We start from the raw sequence: 17,730 nt of genomic DNA, 5'->3' as shown, positions 1-17,730 counted from the left end.
ACACTGTGGCGGGGGACAGTCTTTTCTAGGAAGGTTGGGGGTGCCTTCTAAAGAATATATAAATAAACACTAATAGGGTTATTCACAAGAGGGCAAATAGTTTGGAAAAGGCCGGAAAAGTGAACAGTCTAGGCCAAAATAGCTGATTTGGAAAAGTTTTCCTCTCCAGTTCAGCTATGTTGTCCTAGATTGTTCACTTCTCCTGACTTCTCCTAACCATTCACCCTTTAGTGAATAACCCTGTAGATTTAAAATAAGACCACACTGTAATGTGTCGATTTACATCCATCATCTGTGCCCTAGTTGTTGAGCTATAATGTTGATATCCATTACCTCTCTGAACTCATTTTGTCTTGCTTCATAAATGTCTTCCATTGCATTGCATTTTCCTATGCTGAACAAAGCCCATGATGAGATATAAATGAAAGAGACCGGCTTTTCTAAGGAGATTACCTGCCTCATCCTTTCCTGCCCTTTGATTACTCTTGGCAGCTTATCTTTAGTAATGCTGAAACCATCTGTCTTGTAATTCACTTCTGCAAATATCACTTTCTCGTGTATTTTTTTCATTGGTTAAAGTAGACTTGAACTCAAAGAGTGAAGATTTGCTATGTTTATAGGGAACGTGGTAAATGTGCCTAAGCAGTACCCTGAAAAATCTTTGTCTTGAATCCCTACTAAAAAATAGTGGTGCACTTCCTGGTGTGTGGGTGTGCCTAGGCACTTCTGTGTTGTATATCTGAAGTGTGAGATCTAAGGCAATGCTGCTTCTTACTGCTAGTCTCAGGAGATTTGGTGATGTCATAACTGTGCTGCTCACTGTTTTCCTTGCTGGAGGCTCTGACATGAGGAAGCAAAGCCCTGCCTCTACCAACGCACTGAGACACAGGGCAGAACAAGGCACAATAAGTCAGTAAATGGGAAGGTCAGCTGCAGGGAGACCACAGGATACCATCCATTCTGATGCTGGAGAATGGAGGAACAGACTGCTGGTTGTCGAGGGATCATAGAGTAAGGTAAGTAATCCTCTGTTTCAGATCATCCCCTAGAAAAGTGAGTAATATACTGTATTCTGCATTAGATGTGGGGGAGCACAATTTTAATAGTTTTATGCTTGCCAGTAGTTAAAGTGATTTCTGTCCCTTTCCTGGATAATTCTAAACAATGCCCCCCTGCAGTAGAATACTTTGAATACTTCTCCACCTAATGGTGAGTCTGAACACCTCGGTCTTCTAGCACTGCGCTCACAAGCAAAGTCTTCAACATTTGACTTTCAGATGTGTTGAATGCCTGATTTGCCTGTGGCTTCTTCCTCTGACCCCTTCTTCCTCTGACAGGATATGTGCCGACCCTCTAGTTCCGCCTCACCAAACTCTTTAAAGGAGAACTATGGGGTCAGTGTTTTTCCCCATAGTTCTCCTTAGGGTAACGGGAGGACACACACTAGCGTCCTCCCGTCACCCTATGCTCAGTATACCGCGAGCTACAGCTCACGGTATACGGAGACGCCGCAGCCGGAGCGGATCCCGACTTGGATGACGGGATCCGCCCAGCTGCGTGAGTGACAGCTGGCTCTGCCTACCTAGAGGCAGAGCCAGCTGTACCCGCCCCCCTCCCCCGTCCGTTCCGCCAGTCAGCGCTGGCAGAACGGAGCGGGGAGAGGGGAATCCAGCCCCTCCCCCTGTCACGGCAGAGAGCCGTGACAGGATCGAGAGGTGAGGGAACCCGGTATGTGTTCCCTCACGTCCCGATCTACTGAGCCGACCTGTGACAGTCTCATTGTCACAGGTCGGCTTAGAACTATGAGGTGAGTGGAAATCACTCATCTCATAGTTCTCCTTTTAAGCCATGTTTTTTTGGAGCTGGCTTTATACAAGGGGCACAGTCATGCTGGAACAGAAAAGGGTCTTCTACAAACTGTTATTACAAGGTTGGAAGAACACAACTGTTTTATTTATTTTTTTTAAATGGCAATTGTTTGATACCCCTTTTACCTTACATTTGTTTTCATTATCCAATTGTGTGCAAATGAAACAAGAATTTGCTTTTCAGTTAATTGAAGTGACTATTCACACAATTTATTTTACTGATCTTAAAGTGCAACTCAAGTTTCTTGTATGACAATCTACACAAGTACTAAATCTGGTTACTATGTGATGCACAATCCTCATACAGTAAAGAAAAAATTTCCTTTTATCTTCCCTGAGTGATCCAAATCCTCTTTTGTGTCTTACATGCAACCCCTCCCAGACACTAAAGCTCAAAATGGCAGGGATTCAGCAGCAGAGGAAGTGCTGTCCATTCAGAAAGCTGTGGGCAGGACTAGGTGTGGCCAGGTGCTGATTGAGAAGCTACCGGCTTGTGAATTAGCAGTAACAATGCTGATAACTACAGCCCCACCAACATTTTTTCATTGCACTGTAGTGCAAGCAGGTACAGCCTGCATGAGAGTGGCAAATCTGCTCTAAATTTTGGAGCAGTGCAGCATTGTTGCCAAACCTTCACAGGAAGCTGCATTGGGTGGACTGGTAAGAGCAACAGGTATTCGTGGGACTTTACGGGGAACAAAGAGAAAACTGTATGGGCAGGTGCACTTCTAATTAGGTTCTGCATCACATAATTTACTTGAAACAAGGGTTAGGCAGATGTATATTATTACACGGGTTATGGAAAAGCAAAGCCAATACCTTCTTCCTGTTATTTCAAAGTGCTATTTGCTTTAACAGCTGCAGATATGGAATGACACAGCGCTGACAGTATAGCTTTGATATGATCTTTACTGCAGCAGTGCTCAATCATTTTGCTGGTACTAAATTATGTTTTAGAGCTTCAGAACATATGCTGCCAGACACAGTCAACCATGCTCAGCAAAGTCTGCTAGTTGTAAGCCAGCAGATAAGAAAAGCAGATCGGCCCATTGTCTCCATTTCATCTTACTTCTCCTTTATAACAACAAATGCACTCTAATATAGTAGATCTGACGTGTGTGTGTGTGAGTGTGTGTGTGTGTGTGTGTGTGTGTGTGTATGTATGTGTGATGCTGAAAGAGCCATCTTTCGGCCGAAATTGCATCTTTAGTTTCTCTCCTCCATGCTGTGCACTGCTCCGTGTCCCCTCTGACACAGCGCACCATCCAGCGTGGAGGAGAGAAACTGTCAGAGGAGGCCAAGTGGTGGGGTCCTGCCCTGCCCAGCCACCTCTGACAAATCAGGATGGAGTGCGGTGGTGTGGGGGTGGAGACAGTCGTGCACTGCCACAGGAGCCCAAATCAGCTGTGAGGGGGAGGAGTCAGCTGTCAAAATAGACCAAGCTCTCCTCCCCCCACTGCTCAGCTGTGACATCTGATCCAGGATGAAGAGCAATACAAGTGGTCAGCGATCGGCTGATCGCTGACTGCTTGTAAATAATTGGACATAGTATGAGTTACTATGTACCAGTTATGAATAAATAGGAAGTGATCTACATCACGTCCTGTTCATTCATAATTGTGTGCAAAGTAACTCCTACTATATCCACAATGTATGAATGAACAGGAACACTCAGTACAGTATAGATGATTCCTGTTTATTCTCAACAGGCTGCAGAAAAAGAGATTATGGACTCTGTGTCCTCAATCTCATTTTCTATTTTAAAAGGGAAATATCAGGGGTCTGAAATTACAAAATATAATATATCCTACTTGTTTTAACATTTGACATTCTTCCAACAACCCTTTTTAGCTTTTGAATTCTTTTCATACAGTCATTTGTGTCCACTAAGCACATAGACGTTGTTTTGCAGCTCGTGTCCACTGACGACTCACTAGCAGAAGCTACAGCATCATCTTCCCTAGTAAACAACTTACAGCAACAAATATCTAGTCTACATAATGACATAGATCACATTCAATTCAATGAGCAGGAACTTTCCAAAATGATGCAGAACGTCAACATCAAGTTCCAAAATGTCACAGATACGTGGAAGAAAAACCTGGATGACATGAACATGGAAACTAACTCGATAAAGACTGAGACCAAGTCTTTTCATCAGCAGATGACTCTAAAGGTTAACTCTGCTGACCAGACCCTAAAAGTTATTTCTGAAAAACTTAAAGAGTTTGAAGAGAGTACACCAAGGAACTTTAGAACTGTAAAAAGACAAGAAGATGAAGATCTTCAACGTATCACTGATGTTTTGGACTATGATGCCAAGGCTATTCAGGATCTGATAAAGCAGCAGAATGAGTTGGCCAACATGGACCAAGAAGTCCTGAAAAACATAGTCCAGTTTGAGCCCAAATTGGCCGAGTGTGTCGGCCATTTGCCAGTTATTGATAACGCTGTTGGCTCTCTACTCAAGGTCTCCAACGAGATGCATGACCTTGACAAAAAGATCAACGAGTTGACCGTACAGGTGTTTAATACAGAGGACAATTTGTTGAAAATAATCTCGGAGACTTTAGAGATCCAGCATGCTCTGGAGAGTATGAAGTATGACAACAGTATCCTAAAACTGCAAAATGAAATCTCAGTTTTGAAGGAGAGAACAGAAACGTTATCTTCAACGAATGAAAAGTCAGTGTCAGAAAGAGACACAATTGACTGAACATTTTCTGATAGGAATGCTTAACACATGGCCACTTTTGGCCAAATTGGAGTAAACTAAAACAAATAGTATTCTACATTTGCTTAGTCTTTGTACAGGGACTAAACAGGGAGTTTTCTTCCTGAGGATAGTTTTTTTAATAACACAATCTACCACCCAAACGTTACAGATAATTTTAAGAACATGGCAACCATTTGAATTATTTTGTTCCTAATTTTAATGTTAAAGGAGAATTATGAGGTGAGTGATTTTCACTCAGCTTCATAATCTGAGCCGACCTGTGACAATGACACTGTCACAGGTCGGCTCAGTAGATCGGGAAGTGAGCAAACACATACCAGCGCTCGCTCACTTCTCGATCTATCAGTGCAGAGAGCCGTGATTGTCACTCACTCATGGCGCCCTGCAGGGATTCCCCCCTCCCCTGTCCAATCCTCCAGCGCTGACTGGCGGAACGGACGGGGGAGCTGGGTGGATCCAGACCGCATTGTCGGGATCCGATCCGTTCCGGCTGCGGCGTCTCAGTATACAGCGCGCTGTAGCTCACGGTATACTGAGCTTTGGGTGACAGGAGGTTTACGCTCTCTGCTGCCCCAATGCCAGGTTCCTCAATGTGCCCACCTGTTTGCAAGATGGCGACATCGCCGAGATCACTTGTACAAAACAAGCGGCGGCTTCCCCACTGTGCATTTAGCCCGGCTTACCCAAAGCAGGGCTAAATGTAGAAAACAACTATGGCATGTCCCGTGCGTCGAGAGATAGGCATTCCACACCCCTGCTGCCCCTCTACTCCCTGCTGCCCCGAGGCCGGGCCTCAATTGGCCTTGTGGGAAATCCGGCCCTGAATGCATTGGCAGCTATGATACAAAATATAATAGGAGATTCATTGAACTGCCGTATTCCTGGATAGTGGGCATTTTCATTTTTTCTTTTTTTGTGTGTGTGTGTTTTTCCACTGTGATACTGCAATACTGTATCCTCTGTACACTGTGCAGATGCTTCTGCTGCCCATCCTTCATTATGCATCTACCCAGGAGACATTTAGTATAAGACACAAAACAATATATTTCAAATGAAGTACATGAAAAACTATTATTGTTTTCTCAATTGTACACTTGTATCAGGGTTATAGTTATGTAATGTACACACTTTTATGTTTTTAATATAGATAGTGCTGGCTTAGTACCAAAGTACAATATACAGTGTTAATATGCTTACACTTGTCCATTGAGGCCTTTGCAAGTAATTATCTAGATGCCTTATAGGCAGAGTATGTCACATACTACAGTATTATAGCTGCTTATAGATTGTAGCAATCACTGCATTGTACAAAATTAATTTTCACTGTTCCTTTGGAATCTTAGTTTGTGTGGGGGGTGTGGAGGGTTGGGGGGCTGTTAATGCTTTAGATTATTTAAAGTAGCATTTTATTGCAGGATACTGGAAAAAACAGCTCTGCCTTTGCATTGAAAGAGCTGACATCCCTGGGGTGTTGAATTGAGGTTCTTCCAGCCACACTGATCACCCCCAGGGTGATCCATATTCCCCTTGAAACCATATTAAATGATGACCAGAAATTTGGAAGCTGTCCACAAAAAAAGGCAAACGGGGGGAAATGCACTAGTCTTCACGATTGCCTTCGGTCTCCTTGCAGCTGACATTTTTGTCATTACTGACTAGCCATGCCCGGTTTTGTTTTCACTCTGTATGGACCTGCTATCAGGGTAGGGGCTGGGCTTTGCATCCTCGTGTCAGAGCTGCCCCCTTGATGACTGGTGGGGTAATGTAAAAAAAAGTAGCAGGAGAAGTGGAAGAAGAACGGATCCCCAGAATGAATGAAGCAAAAACAAAAGATCTTTGCACTGTACGTCCTCAGGTACAGCTTCCTCTGCTGCAAGAAGAACAGTGAGCTGCACAGTAGTGACATCACAAATTCTCACTCCAAATATCATTAGACTAACAGTCATTGGCAAGCAGTGTTTTAAGTGATCTCACACTGCAGGTATACAGCTATGAGAATACATGCACAGGAGTGTCTAAAAAGAGAAAGTGCTCTGCTAACTTTCAGGAGGAATGAAAGAAAAAGCATTTTTCAGGATACTGCCCAGGCACAATTATCACTAGATGTTCTCTATAATGTATCAAATCTTTACATTTCCCATTTATGTACACAAAAAAAGTTAATTGGCTTCTGATTAATTCTGACCCGAGTTTGCTTGACTATAACAGGGTTATGTCCAAAATCCCTCATGGCCAAATAGTGAAGTGGATGGTTTAGGGTTTTATAAAGCACTGTGGAAATCTGTGATTCTGTGAAGATAACTTAAATGAATAGATGGTAGAGTAAGCACCAATTCTGTTGTTGAGAAGCGATTTTTGTTTTGCTTGACTCCTGGTAAGGTAAATCTTGATCTATCTATATGTGTCAGTGATGCCACTGATGATCTATTCCCAGTTCTGCCAAAACCCTTACAAAGCAAAACAGTAATGTCACATTCACACATTAGATTCCCCATAATGCTGTATCTTCCAAATTGGACAGGTTTTAAAACTCAGATTTTTTTTTTTAAATGGTAATAATGAAAGTAATATATCTCATCTGTGTTGCCATCTGTATCCCATTGGGGAGATTTTCCTTCACTTCCTGTGCCATAGCCACAACTTGGCTGTCTCCAGTGCGCCAGAACTGATGTTCCCATTGGCAGATTTCCCCACTATTCCTGTTCTGTTGACAGCTCAAAATGTGGGATTTCCTTTCACTTTTACTCAGTGATAATGGTCACAAGGACAGGTGAAGAAGGTGAATCTCACTAATAAACACAACAATAAAAACCTGACAGGTGTTACAATCCCTCGCTGCTCTTTCCAAAAAGCTAAACTACTTTACTTTTGCAGTCCAGTTCTGAAAATTCTTGCAGCTACGCAAGAGAAGAAAGTCAAGTAGAGGGCTGCACCAATAATATTCCAGCTGTAGTATTTCCAGTGCTAGATAAAAGTTGAAAGCCAAGACCTGACTGGCTGCCGTGGGGATCAATCACTGTATAGTGTATTAATGAATAAACAATGCACACAAATGTAATTGCATCCACATGCCTAGATAACGCAACTGTACCTTTATGCAAAATTAAAGCAATATTCCATTTTCAATCAATTACATTTATTTGTGCATATACTGTGTTCTTCAGTCAAATAGAAGTTGTTGCTATATTTCTATTTATGTTTGCTTTAAATTAAGACAGCCCATATCTCCATATACTATCATGTTCTGCCCTACCAGCTCCATATTTGCATCACACCATTGGCATTGGCTGCTAGGGGATCGGCATGATCCTGTTTCCCACAGCTACTAAGCAGATTTAAGGTTCACACCATGTCTGGACCAGATTTGGAGCAGATCTGCTACCTCTGTGCTGTGCGTTTGGTGCATTTTTGACTCTTTCCTGTGTGGGGTTTTTTTTTTTAGCTTAAAATTGGCTTTTAGGTGCAATCCAGACCAGAAAAAATAGTGCATTCAGCATTTTTTTCCCCCGCACCAGAACAGACTGCACTGGCGTGAACAGAGCCCAGAAATACCATAGGAATACATGAGGATGCATTTTAGGTGCGTTCAAAAACTGTTCTGGTCCGGACATGGTGTGAGCAAGCCCTTAGGCTACGTTCACACCTTCTCCAGTGAGTTTCAGCACGATTAGCTGCTGGAATGCACTGGATAGCATACTGTCCGGCTCCCTTTGTTCTGGGGCGGGAGGGGCGTGGCGGTGCATTCAAGTAAATGGCACTGCAGCCATCCCATCTCGCCCGCAGTGCGATCGCCCACACCAGAACGTGTTGCACAGCAATGGCCGCGTTCCGGTCCAGAATGCAAGGAGCCAGACAGTATGCGATCCAGTGTGCTCCAGCAGCTAACCGTGCTGGATCGCACTGGAGATGGTCTGAACGGGCCCTTAAACTTTCCTTATAGCTCATGTTGTGTGACCCAAATCCTTGACTCTTAAAGTGTATGTAAACCCTAACTATTAACTATTCTAATCTTCTCTCTTTTGGTCTCTTATAATGCAAAGCTTCCAACTGTGTATATTTATCTGTTTGATAAGTGCAAAAAAAAACCTGTTGATCTTTTCATAAATTCAGAGCTGTCCTGTGTCCTCTGCATTAGTCATGTATCGTCTCAGAGAGGCTCATCTCGGTAGAGGAGTGCCAGCAAAGACTGGAGAATAACTGGATGGGCACTGCTGGAGCGTGAACACTGTCAGGTCTATTCACTAAAGGGTGAAGGGTTTGGAGAAGGCCGGAGAAGTGAACAATCTAGGACAACATAGCTGATTTGTAAACATTCTCCAATTCAGCTCACTTCCCAGTTCAGCTATGTTGTCCTAGATTGTTCACTTCCCCTGCCTTCTCCAAACTCTTCACCCTTCAGAGAATAGCCCTGTGCGAGTAATGATTTGTGGGCATGTATTATAGGAAGCCATGCACTTTACATTTATTCTTGAACTAAAACTGCATTAAAAGCGCAGTAGTAGGTTCCTAGGCTTACACAAAAGAGAGCAGAAACTGCGTCAGATTCCAGAGATGGGATTTTGAGCTGTTTTCTTCTGCTTGTTGTGTGAGATAATCCCTCTGGCCGTACACTGGTTTTCTGGCTCGCCTCCAAATGCACAAACGCTCTTCGTAAAAATAGCTCAAGGGCAAAATGACAGACAGGCAGAATTACTAATAAAAACATCCCATTCTACTCATAGGAAAGACAGCTAAGGACAAGTGGGTAACTCTAAACACTGAACTACAGCAAAGTTTTCAAGCTCGACCTGACTCTTGCAAGCATTTTTATCAGACCAAGAGTCCTGTGCAGACTATCTCTTCACCAATCCGCCCACTGCCTACATTTATAGTGTGCTCTGCCAACTTTCAGATTGTGTTTTGTATGTCCAACTGTCCTCTAAAGCAGTGTTTCACAACCTGTGTATCCTCAGGACCCACAGTTGTCCTTGGTCATTAAGTCGTGACCCAAGTCGCACCGCACTGGAACGCATGGCATTGCGGTACCATGTGTTCTGGTGCAGGTGATCAAACTGTGGGCAGGAGTTGCGTTTGGGGTGCCATTCAAATGAATGGCAATGCAACTCGCCTCTTTCACTAGAAGTGAACGGGCCCTCTAAACACTGACAGACACACGCAACCACAGACACAATCTCACATTTTCACATACACATACGCGGTCTAAAAATAACAAATTTTCTTTTAAGATCCACCCTATCTCCCTACCTTATGAGAACTGGAGTGGATCCTCAGCCTGGGGTCCAGTGTGGGCCGCTGTGCCGTTACGGAGCTCCATCCATATGTGAAATCCTTGTACAGCTCCCTAGCGAACCATGTAGAGGAGCTGGGAGCCAGAATGTGACGTCACTCCGGTCCAGGCACCTCTACAGGGCACACGAGGGAGCTGTAAGCAATGCACATATGGATGAAACTCCCTTGCGACCATACCTCCAGCCCACTCCACCTCAAGCTGACACTCAGCTCCGGGCAGCATATTTAAAATGGCAGCTCAGCATGGGAACTGACAGTGCTGCGCTAGGGGGAGGCTGAGGAACCTCTCACCTAGCACAGTGGAAGGCACACGGCGATCCACTGAACACGGGGTTGCGACCCACTCGCTGAGAACCACGTCTCTAAAGTTTAATCGGGCTCCATAAACGATAATAAATGTGGGCTTCTTTTTATTTTTTTAACACTATCATCTGCTGCAGCAAGGGTTAAAATATCCTGAGCTAGCAGCACACTAGAGAGCCGGGCCACTACTCAACACAGAGCACAGCAGTCGGGGTCTCCAGCAACCTGAGCCCCCCTTCTCAGTGCTCCAATTAACAGTACTGCTCAGGTAGCTTGAGCACTGTTAATTAAAGCACTGGCCAGGGAGGGTGTCACACAAATGAGGACACGCACCGTTTTTAAGCCGGGTATACACGTATCTATTTCTTTTATCCGAAACGCCAAATAAAATAAACGTCCAAATGTGTCTTTATTTGCAGGGAGACATCTTGGCAAATAACAGCCCGCAGGCTGAATGAAAAAAGTAGAACAGATTTCACCATTAGGGCTCATGAGCCTATCCCACCTCAACCTAACCACTGAACAATCACTTTCTCAAACAATCATCCCCGCGCAGCTACCTCCTCTTGTATCACTTGCCCCTCCCTTTTAGATTGTAAGCCCTCATGGGCAGGGCCCTCCTTACCATCTTGTCTTAAATTGTATTGTATTGTGACTGTAATGTCTTCCTTATATTGTAAAGCGCTGTGCAAACTATTGGCACTATATAAATCCTGTATAATAATAATAATAATGAGCATTAGAGGAAGAATCCCCCGCTGTTTGCATTTTATTCTGACAGCGGTTGCTGGCCACTGTCAGAATACCTAAATGGAGCCAGCAGCTGATCCGCTGCTGTCTGGCAGAGAATTTTCAAGCTGGCTCCTTTTGATCTGTTGATTGATGAATGCCAGATGGAATGGTGATGACATCCGCACCCATGGTTGGGAATTTCGGCTGGAACCAGACAATATTTAACGTGTATACCTGGCTTTACTTTTTTTTAGCAGCGGTTAGTCTCTCCGGCGTGCTGCTAGCACAGGGTATCTTAACCCTTTGCCAATGTAGTTGGATGTGTATGTGCGTTATAATTAATCGAAATTAATCGATTAAAAAAAATTTCGATTAATCGAACAGGAAATTTTTAATCATTACCAGCCCTAAATTAGATCACTTGTATAAAACAAGCAGCGGCTCCCACTATACATTCAGCTCTGCTTGTCAGGAGCAGGGCTGAATGTACAAAAAAACTACTCGCCTGGCGCCTGAGACTGCATGTCCCGGGCGTCGGGCGATAGGTATTCGCTCCATAAGACGCAGGCACATTTTCCCCCTCCTTTTGGGGGGAAAAAAGTGCGTCTTATGGAGCGAAAAGTACGTGTGTATGTGTGTATATATATATATATATATATACACACTGTATGTTATGATTTGTGGTTAAATATTTTTTTTCCATTATAGATTAGTGTTATATTTGCGGTATGCTTTTTGTTTTTTGAGCTTGTTTTTTTTGTACTGTACTGATTTCCCTGCTGTCCTGGTGACACTAGGAGACAAAGGGTATAAACAAAACACAAAGAAGACACAGCAGTAGAAACCTCCACTACATTAATGAACAAAACAAAAAAAGAGAGAGAGCGAGAGGAAGGGTCATTGTGATGCCTTTGTCCAAATATTTTTATAGCAAGACAGGAGGCTCGTATTTGCATCCTCATACAGTACTGTTACTGACACCAGCAGCAGCAAAATAATTAACTCAGTATTTTACATATTAGAAATTCTTTCCCAGTCACACCCATATGAGAACTCCGCATGACCTATTTCTAAGTTAACTCCTGAAACCCAAAGGCAGGTATCACAAGATTGCAAAAGCAGAGTGTGCTATTGCACTATATACCAACAACTATTTCATACTGTTTTATTAATTGTGGTTCCTAAAATGTCATTTCTTGGATGGTTCACTGATTTATATGACGGCCTGACCTCTTTGGAACACCGCCTCCTCATCCTTGGTGCCCGACACGGCCTCCTTGTTATCTTCGCCGCCCGACTGGAGCTCCGTCTTCGCCCCCTGCCTCTTCCGTCTCAGTGGACACTCGACACATTTTTTCTCTCTTGGATCCTGCCGGAATCTGCCGCTCGAGGCAAACGCCTTGTTTGCCTCGCGGCAGATACGCCCCTGCATATAACAAAGCTGCTGCCAGGATTACATGAAAGAAAATTGAAGTGACAATAAAATGCATTTGAGTACCTTAACTATTAACGATACTGGACCTTATTTGTGTATCACTCGACTGTAGATCCTCAAATCATCTCTGAAGTGGTAGCTCCAAGCTCGCTCCTGTGATGGACTACAATCTCATGCTTAGTTTACTCATTTGTATTGAGATTGTAGTCCATTACAGGAGTGAGCTTGGAGCGGTGACTACTTTACAACACACACAGGGACCATGGAGAACAAAAGTAGCCACCCTGCAGAAGGAAGGACAGTGTCAGCTCCAATTCAGAGATGATTTGAGGATCTACAGCCGAGTGATACACAAATAAGATACATTTTTGTTAATAGTGAAGGTACTTAAAGGAGAACCATGAGGTGAGCGCTTTTCACTCATCCTCATAGTTCTAGCTGACCTGTGACAATTAAACTGTCACAGGTCGGCTCAGTGTATCGCGAGGTGAGCGAACACATACCGGCGTTCGCTCACTTCTCGATCTTGTCACGGCACAGAGCCGTGACAGGGGAGGGACTGGATACCCCCGCTCCGATCCGCCAGCGCTGACTGGCGGAACGGACGGGGCTGGGGGCGAGTACAGCTGGCTCTGCCTTTTAGATAGGCAGAGCCAGCTGTCACTCATGCAGCTGGGCGGATCCAGACATAATTGTCGGGATCCGTTTCAGCTGCGGCGTCTCAGTATACCGCGAGCTGTAGCTCGCGGTATACTGAGCTTAGGGTAACGGGAGGAAGCTAGTTTGTGTCCTCCCGTTACCCTTAGGAGAACTATGGGGAAAAGCCCTAACCCCATAGTTCTCCTTTAAGTTTCACTTTAAAGATTTCCAGTGAAGCCAGCCCCAGTGCAAGCTTTGTAAATAACATGAGATAAAGGCCTAGTTTTTCTTTACCATGGGGACTTGCTGGCCTCATCTTAAAATTAATATTTACAAAGGCATAGAGATACTTACCTCCCATCATAATCCTTTCTGGACAACATAACCAGTTTCACAGACATTCTGTTAAAATTATACTAATTACTTAGGTTATTTAACACAGCATAACAGAGTGGTTCTTGTATTACTGCATTGTATTAAGTGAGGAAGCAGTTGTAAAACAAATTTTTAATAAGCCCAAGTATAAAAATACACTTGAATCATAGGTGTGGTGTACATCAGACTGCAGTATCCACAAGAATTAAGCACCTTCATAAAAACCTTTGCAAAGAAAACGTGTTGATTACAATTAGATTCTACCTTTAGGCCCCTTTCACACGGGCGCCCGTCCATTCCAATCAGTGCACAGATTCCCTGGTGACCAGAGCAGTATGGAACCGATGTTGCTTTTGTGACATCCGTGTCTGTTCAGTTTCACAAGATGGAGGAAAAAAACTCAACTAACTGGACCCATGTCAGGACAGATCTAGCAAAATGGACTGTACTCTGTTTTTTTCTTTGGACCTAGACAGACTTGGAGGTGATCATTCGTCCATTTACATCCAGCTGGCCCTAGAGTTACATTGGGTTTCCGATCAGATCCACCTGAAAGACTGATTGACGGATCTGATTAAACCTAGTTCAGGCTAAAACATGTACCTTGGCACTTGATTGGTTGCTGTGGGCTTTTTATTGCATCATTATCATAAATAACATTATATATAGTTGTGGATAAGGTTGGTCATCCTTTCCCTGATCCCCGGTGACAAGTTTAGGTTTGAATACAGGCAGTCCCCGAGTTACATACATCCAGCTTGGATACGACTCCTACTTACAAACGGAGGCTATTACTGTACAGCAGGGGTAGTTGTAATTCTACCGCGCTCGTGCTGACGAGGAGTGCCCTGCATTTTTGGGTCTGGTTTGTAGTACTGTACGTACATTACAGGAAGTTGGCTCTTGTTGGACGTGCAGACGAGTGGTGCCCACCTCTTTTTCCGGGTCACTGTGAGGTTCTTACTGCTGTCTATATCCTCATTAGAAAGATTTAATCTCACTTCCTGTCCTTGAGACAACAGGAAGTGAGAGGAAATCTACCCCTAGGAAAGGAAATTCACTCCTGTAAGAGTTATCATGGGAACAAGGTGTCTCCTCTGAAGCTTTATCACCAATCCTTGTTTCCACAACAACCCAAAATTTTCTAAATCCAATTGTCACAGGGACAGAAAGTGAGGTGAAATCTTCTGAACAGGGGCACACACAGCAAAACAAACTTTACAGGGGGTAAACCCTTCCCTATGCTATCCAAAACAAAAACATTTTGGCTGGAGTTACACTTAAAAAAATTTACCTGTTCCAACTTACATACAAATTCAATTTAAGAACAAACCTACAGAACCAATCTTATTTGTAACCGGGGGACTGCCTGTAAATGTCTCTGGGAAAGTTTGGCTTTTGCACTGTGAGCATTTGTTTTGTTACAATACAACCTTGCGGGTTTCTTAATATTATATTGTAAGGTCCTTTTTAATGTATACTTATCCAAACGTGTGTTTTCGATCCATTGTTCTGTATGCATACTTAGGGGTCATTTTTGAGCATTGGAGCAATTCATATGATTCATTTTATGAATTCAGTTCAGTGAAGCAGGGGATTTTCATGATGCAGATGCATTATAAATTCACAAAATTGCATGTGTTTACCATTCATGCTGGCAAGCCTGCTTAAAGCAACTCTCTAAACTGAAACTCTGCAAAGAAAATTTTAATAATTATCTTTCCCACTGCCTGTGCCACTGAGCACGGCTCTAATGAAGGGCACAGTGTGATGTTGGGGTCAGAGTAGGGAACCACTAAACAATTTTATTTTATTTCTTTTTCTGGAAGAAGGATGTAAAAAAGGTTATTATTTGCTATTTGATTTTCAGAGAGACCCTTTATTTCGAATTTGGTTGCAGCAAAAGCATTGCTTTAACACACAATATTGCAGCACGTCCCATATTTTAAAAACACACTAAGCTGCATAACATAACTGTGAAGTGGCCACATAGGAATGAATGGAATTTCTGCTAGAAATGCATTTTTATGCAGTAAAATGCATGCAAATCCAAAAATGTGGATTATGCCATTTACATTCTGTCTTGGTAACAATGATCACAAATTGAGAGGGTGAATTTCCCCAGTCAGGACAGAGACAAGAATGAAAACCTGATGAGGTTTCTAACCAGTTTCTACTCTATCATAAAGTTAAACTAAAAGGTTTGGTCTAGAGCTGCACTTTAAATATACTATGTATGGACAATTTTTTTGTGGACACACGACTATCACAACTGTATGATTTGGCGGACATCCTATTCTACAACAATGAGCAATAATATGGCGTTATCCCCTTTTTCTGAGAAGGCTTTCCACAAATTCACGTAATTATGGAGCTGGCCTTGTGTACAGAGGAACACTCATGCTATAACAGAAAAGGGCCTTCCCCAAACTGTTACAGCAAGGTTGAATGCACACAATTGTCTTAAGTGTCTTTGTATGTTGCAGCATTAACAGTACCCTTCACTGGAGAGACCTGAACTTAATAGTTTGAGTATGTTCACATACTCTTGCCCATGTGATGTATGTGTGATGGTCAGGTGTCCACATACGTTTGGCCATATAATGTATGTATTTATACAGAATTTTGTGGGTTGTTTGTGACATTTTAAATATATGTATTTGACATTACATCTTTGTGTTTTGTTTTTTATAGTTGGAAGAACGCACACAGGCTGCGGAAAAGCTGAAGGACCTCCAGCTCCAACAACGTTTAGAGCAGGTACAAAATGATGTAGCCAATATGAAACGATGGACAGAAACTATTTCTGGAAATAGGGGGCAGCTGGAGGGCAACTTGACCAACCTTGAACTGGTTGTTTCCCAAATAGAACAGAGTACGGCAGCCATTGCCAAAGACGTATCTGGCAAGCTCTCCACTGTGAAGACAGACGTCAGGAGAGTATCTGGCATGGAGGATGATGTTGTCTTGTTGACAAACTCAGCCACTGAGCTGGAGAAAAAGTTGGAGAAGGTTGAGAAGAACACAGCACAGAGTATCGGAGATGCTTTAGCACACAGCATTGACCGAATCACTTCGCTCAAGGACTCGGTGGCTACAAATTCCAACCGGATAGACCTCATCAAACTCCGGTTAACCGAGCTTAGGGCAAACTTTAGTAACAACTCAGATAAACTCTCAAGTCTAGAGAGTGACCGGCTAAAAGTCTTGCAGGCGGTAAACTTTGCCAATGAGATGAAGCCCAAGGTGTTTACTCTGAAGAAAGACTTTGCTCGTTTAGAAGCCTTGCTGAATGAACTGTCGCTAAGAATTGGCAGATTGGCAGCTGATCTAATGAACAGGGAGAAAGATATTAATGTGCTAAGTGACAAAATGTACAACCTAACTGTGATTAAGTCTGAAATTCTGGCTCTAAATAATAAAATAAGCAGTTTGCAGGCCATTGGTTAGTGTGAAAAGCTTTGGTGCCTTGTATTGTTCATTTTATGTCATGGTTTTATAGAAAATTAAATTGAGTTTTCTTTAGTATAAGTGTTATTGATTTTTGTGGATCAGTTTTCTTTGTAGATAATACTCTTTGCTCCAACCCACAGTCAACACAACAGTAGAATACAGCCCGAAAATGAGTTATCCTAACCTGAAAAAAAAGGAGATTTGCTATCGTGCAGAGAACATCTAGAAATGTTAATTGTGCCTAAGCAGTACTGTGAATCGTTTTCTTTGTCTTGTCTGTACCTGGATCCTCATAGCTATATATTTGCAGTATGAGATCTAAGCCCTACTCCTCTAACAGTAATGGGGTAATAGGGAAAAGATTAGCTGCAGGCAGCCTATAGGCCAGTGGTGGTGAACCTATGGCACGTGTGCCAGGGAGGGCACGCGGGGACCTCTCTGCTGGCACGCGAGCCCAGGTTCAGGGACCACCAAGGGAAATAGATCCGACCGACCCGGCAGGCAGCAGCGGCGGACTCTAAACAGGCAATTAGACGGCCGCTTCCTCCTCGCTAGGACCCAGGGAGGCCCCCGCGAGTGGCCGTCTAATCTGCCTGTTTAGAGGTCACCGCCGCTGCCTGATTATGAAGGGCCCGACTACAGAGGCGATCCGGGACGTTCTGATCCCCCGTGAGAGCCACACAGCATTTTGGGATGCAGCCCCCCTCCCTGCAAAACAGGTAAGCAGGAGAGGGGCAATGTTTTATTTATTCATTTTTATTAGTAGTTCTGTGTGTGTGTAATGTGTGCGTTTTAATAAGTGCGTGATGTGTGTGTTTCATTACGTGTGTATGTGTTGTATTAAGTGTATAAATGTTTGAATATGCGTGTTTCCCTATTTTGCACTCCACACTGTGCGT

At 43.4% G+C, this 17,730-nt stretch overlaps 1 protein-coding gene across 2 annotated transcripts in view; it reads left to right on the top strand.

Moving 5' to 3' along the window:
* IKBIP (IKBKB interacting protein) overlaps positions 1-16,861 on the top strand; it is a 24,744-nt gene extending 7,883 nt beyond the window's left edge. The window contains exon 3 of one of the 2 annotated variants that reach the window (XM_018557869.1): positions 16,073-16,861. In XM_018557869.1, coding sequence (XP_018413371.1) covers positions 16,073-16,828 — 756 coding nt within the window. In that variant the 3' untranslated portion in view covers positions 16,829-16,861. Of the gene's footprint in view, positions 1-3,780; positions 4,596-16,072 lie in introns of those variants that run through there. The other variant, XM_018557863.1, reaches the window with a different exon arrangement.
* The last annotated feature ends 869 nt before the right edge of the window (positions 16,862-17,730 follow it).

Source organism: Nanorana parkeri, unplaced genomic scaffold (genome assembly GCF_000935625.1).
Source record: "Nanorana parkeri isolate BGI_ZX_2015 unplaced genomic scaffold, ASM93562v1 scaffold14, whole genome shotgun sequence".
In the NCBI taxonomy this organism is placed as follows: Eukaryota; Metazoa; Chordata; class Amphibia; order Anura; family Dicroglossidae; genus Nanorana; species Nanorana parkeri.
Note: the sequence above shows the minus strand (reverse complement) of the source record. Positions and strands in the feature narration are given on the sequence as shown.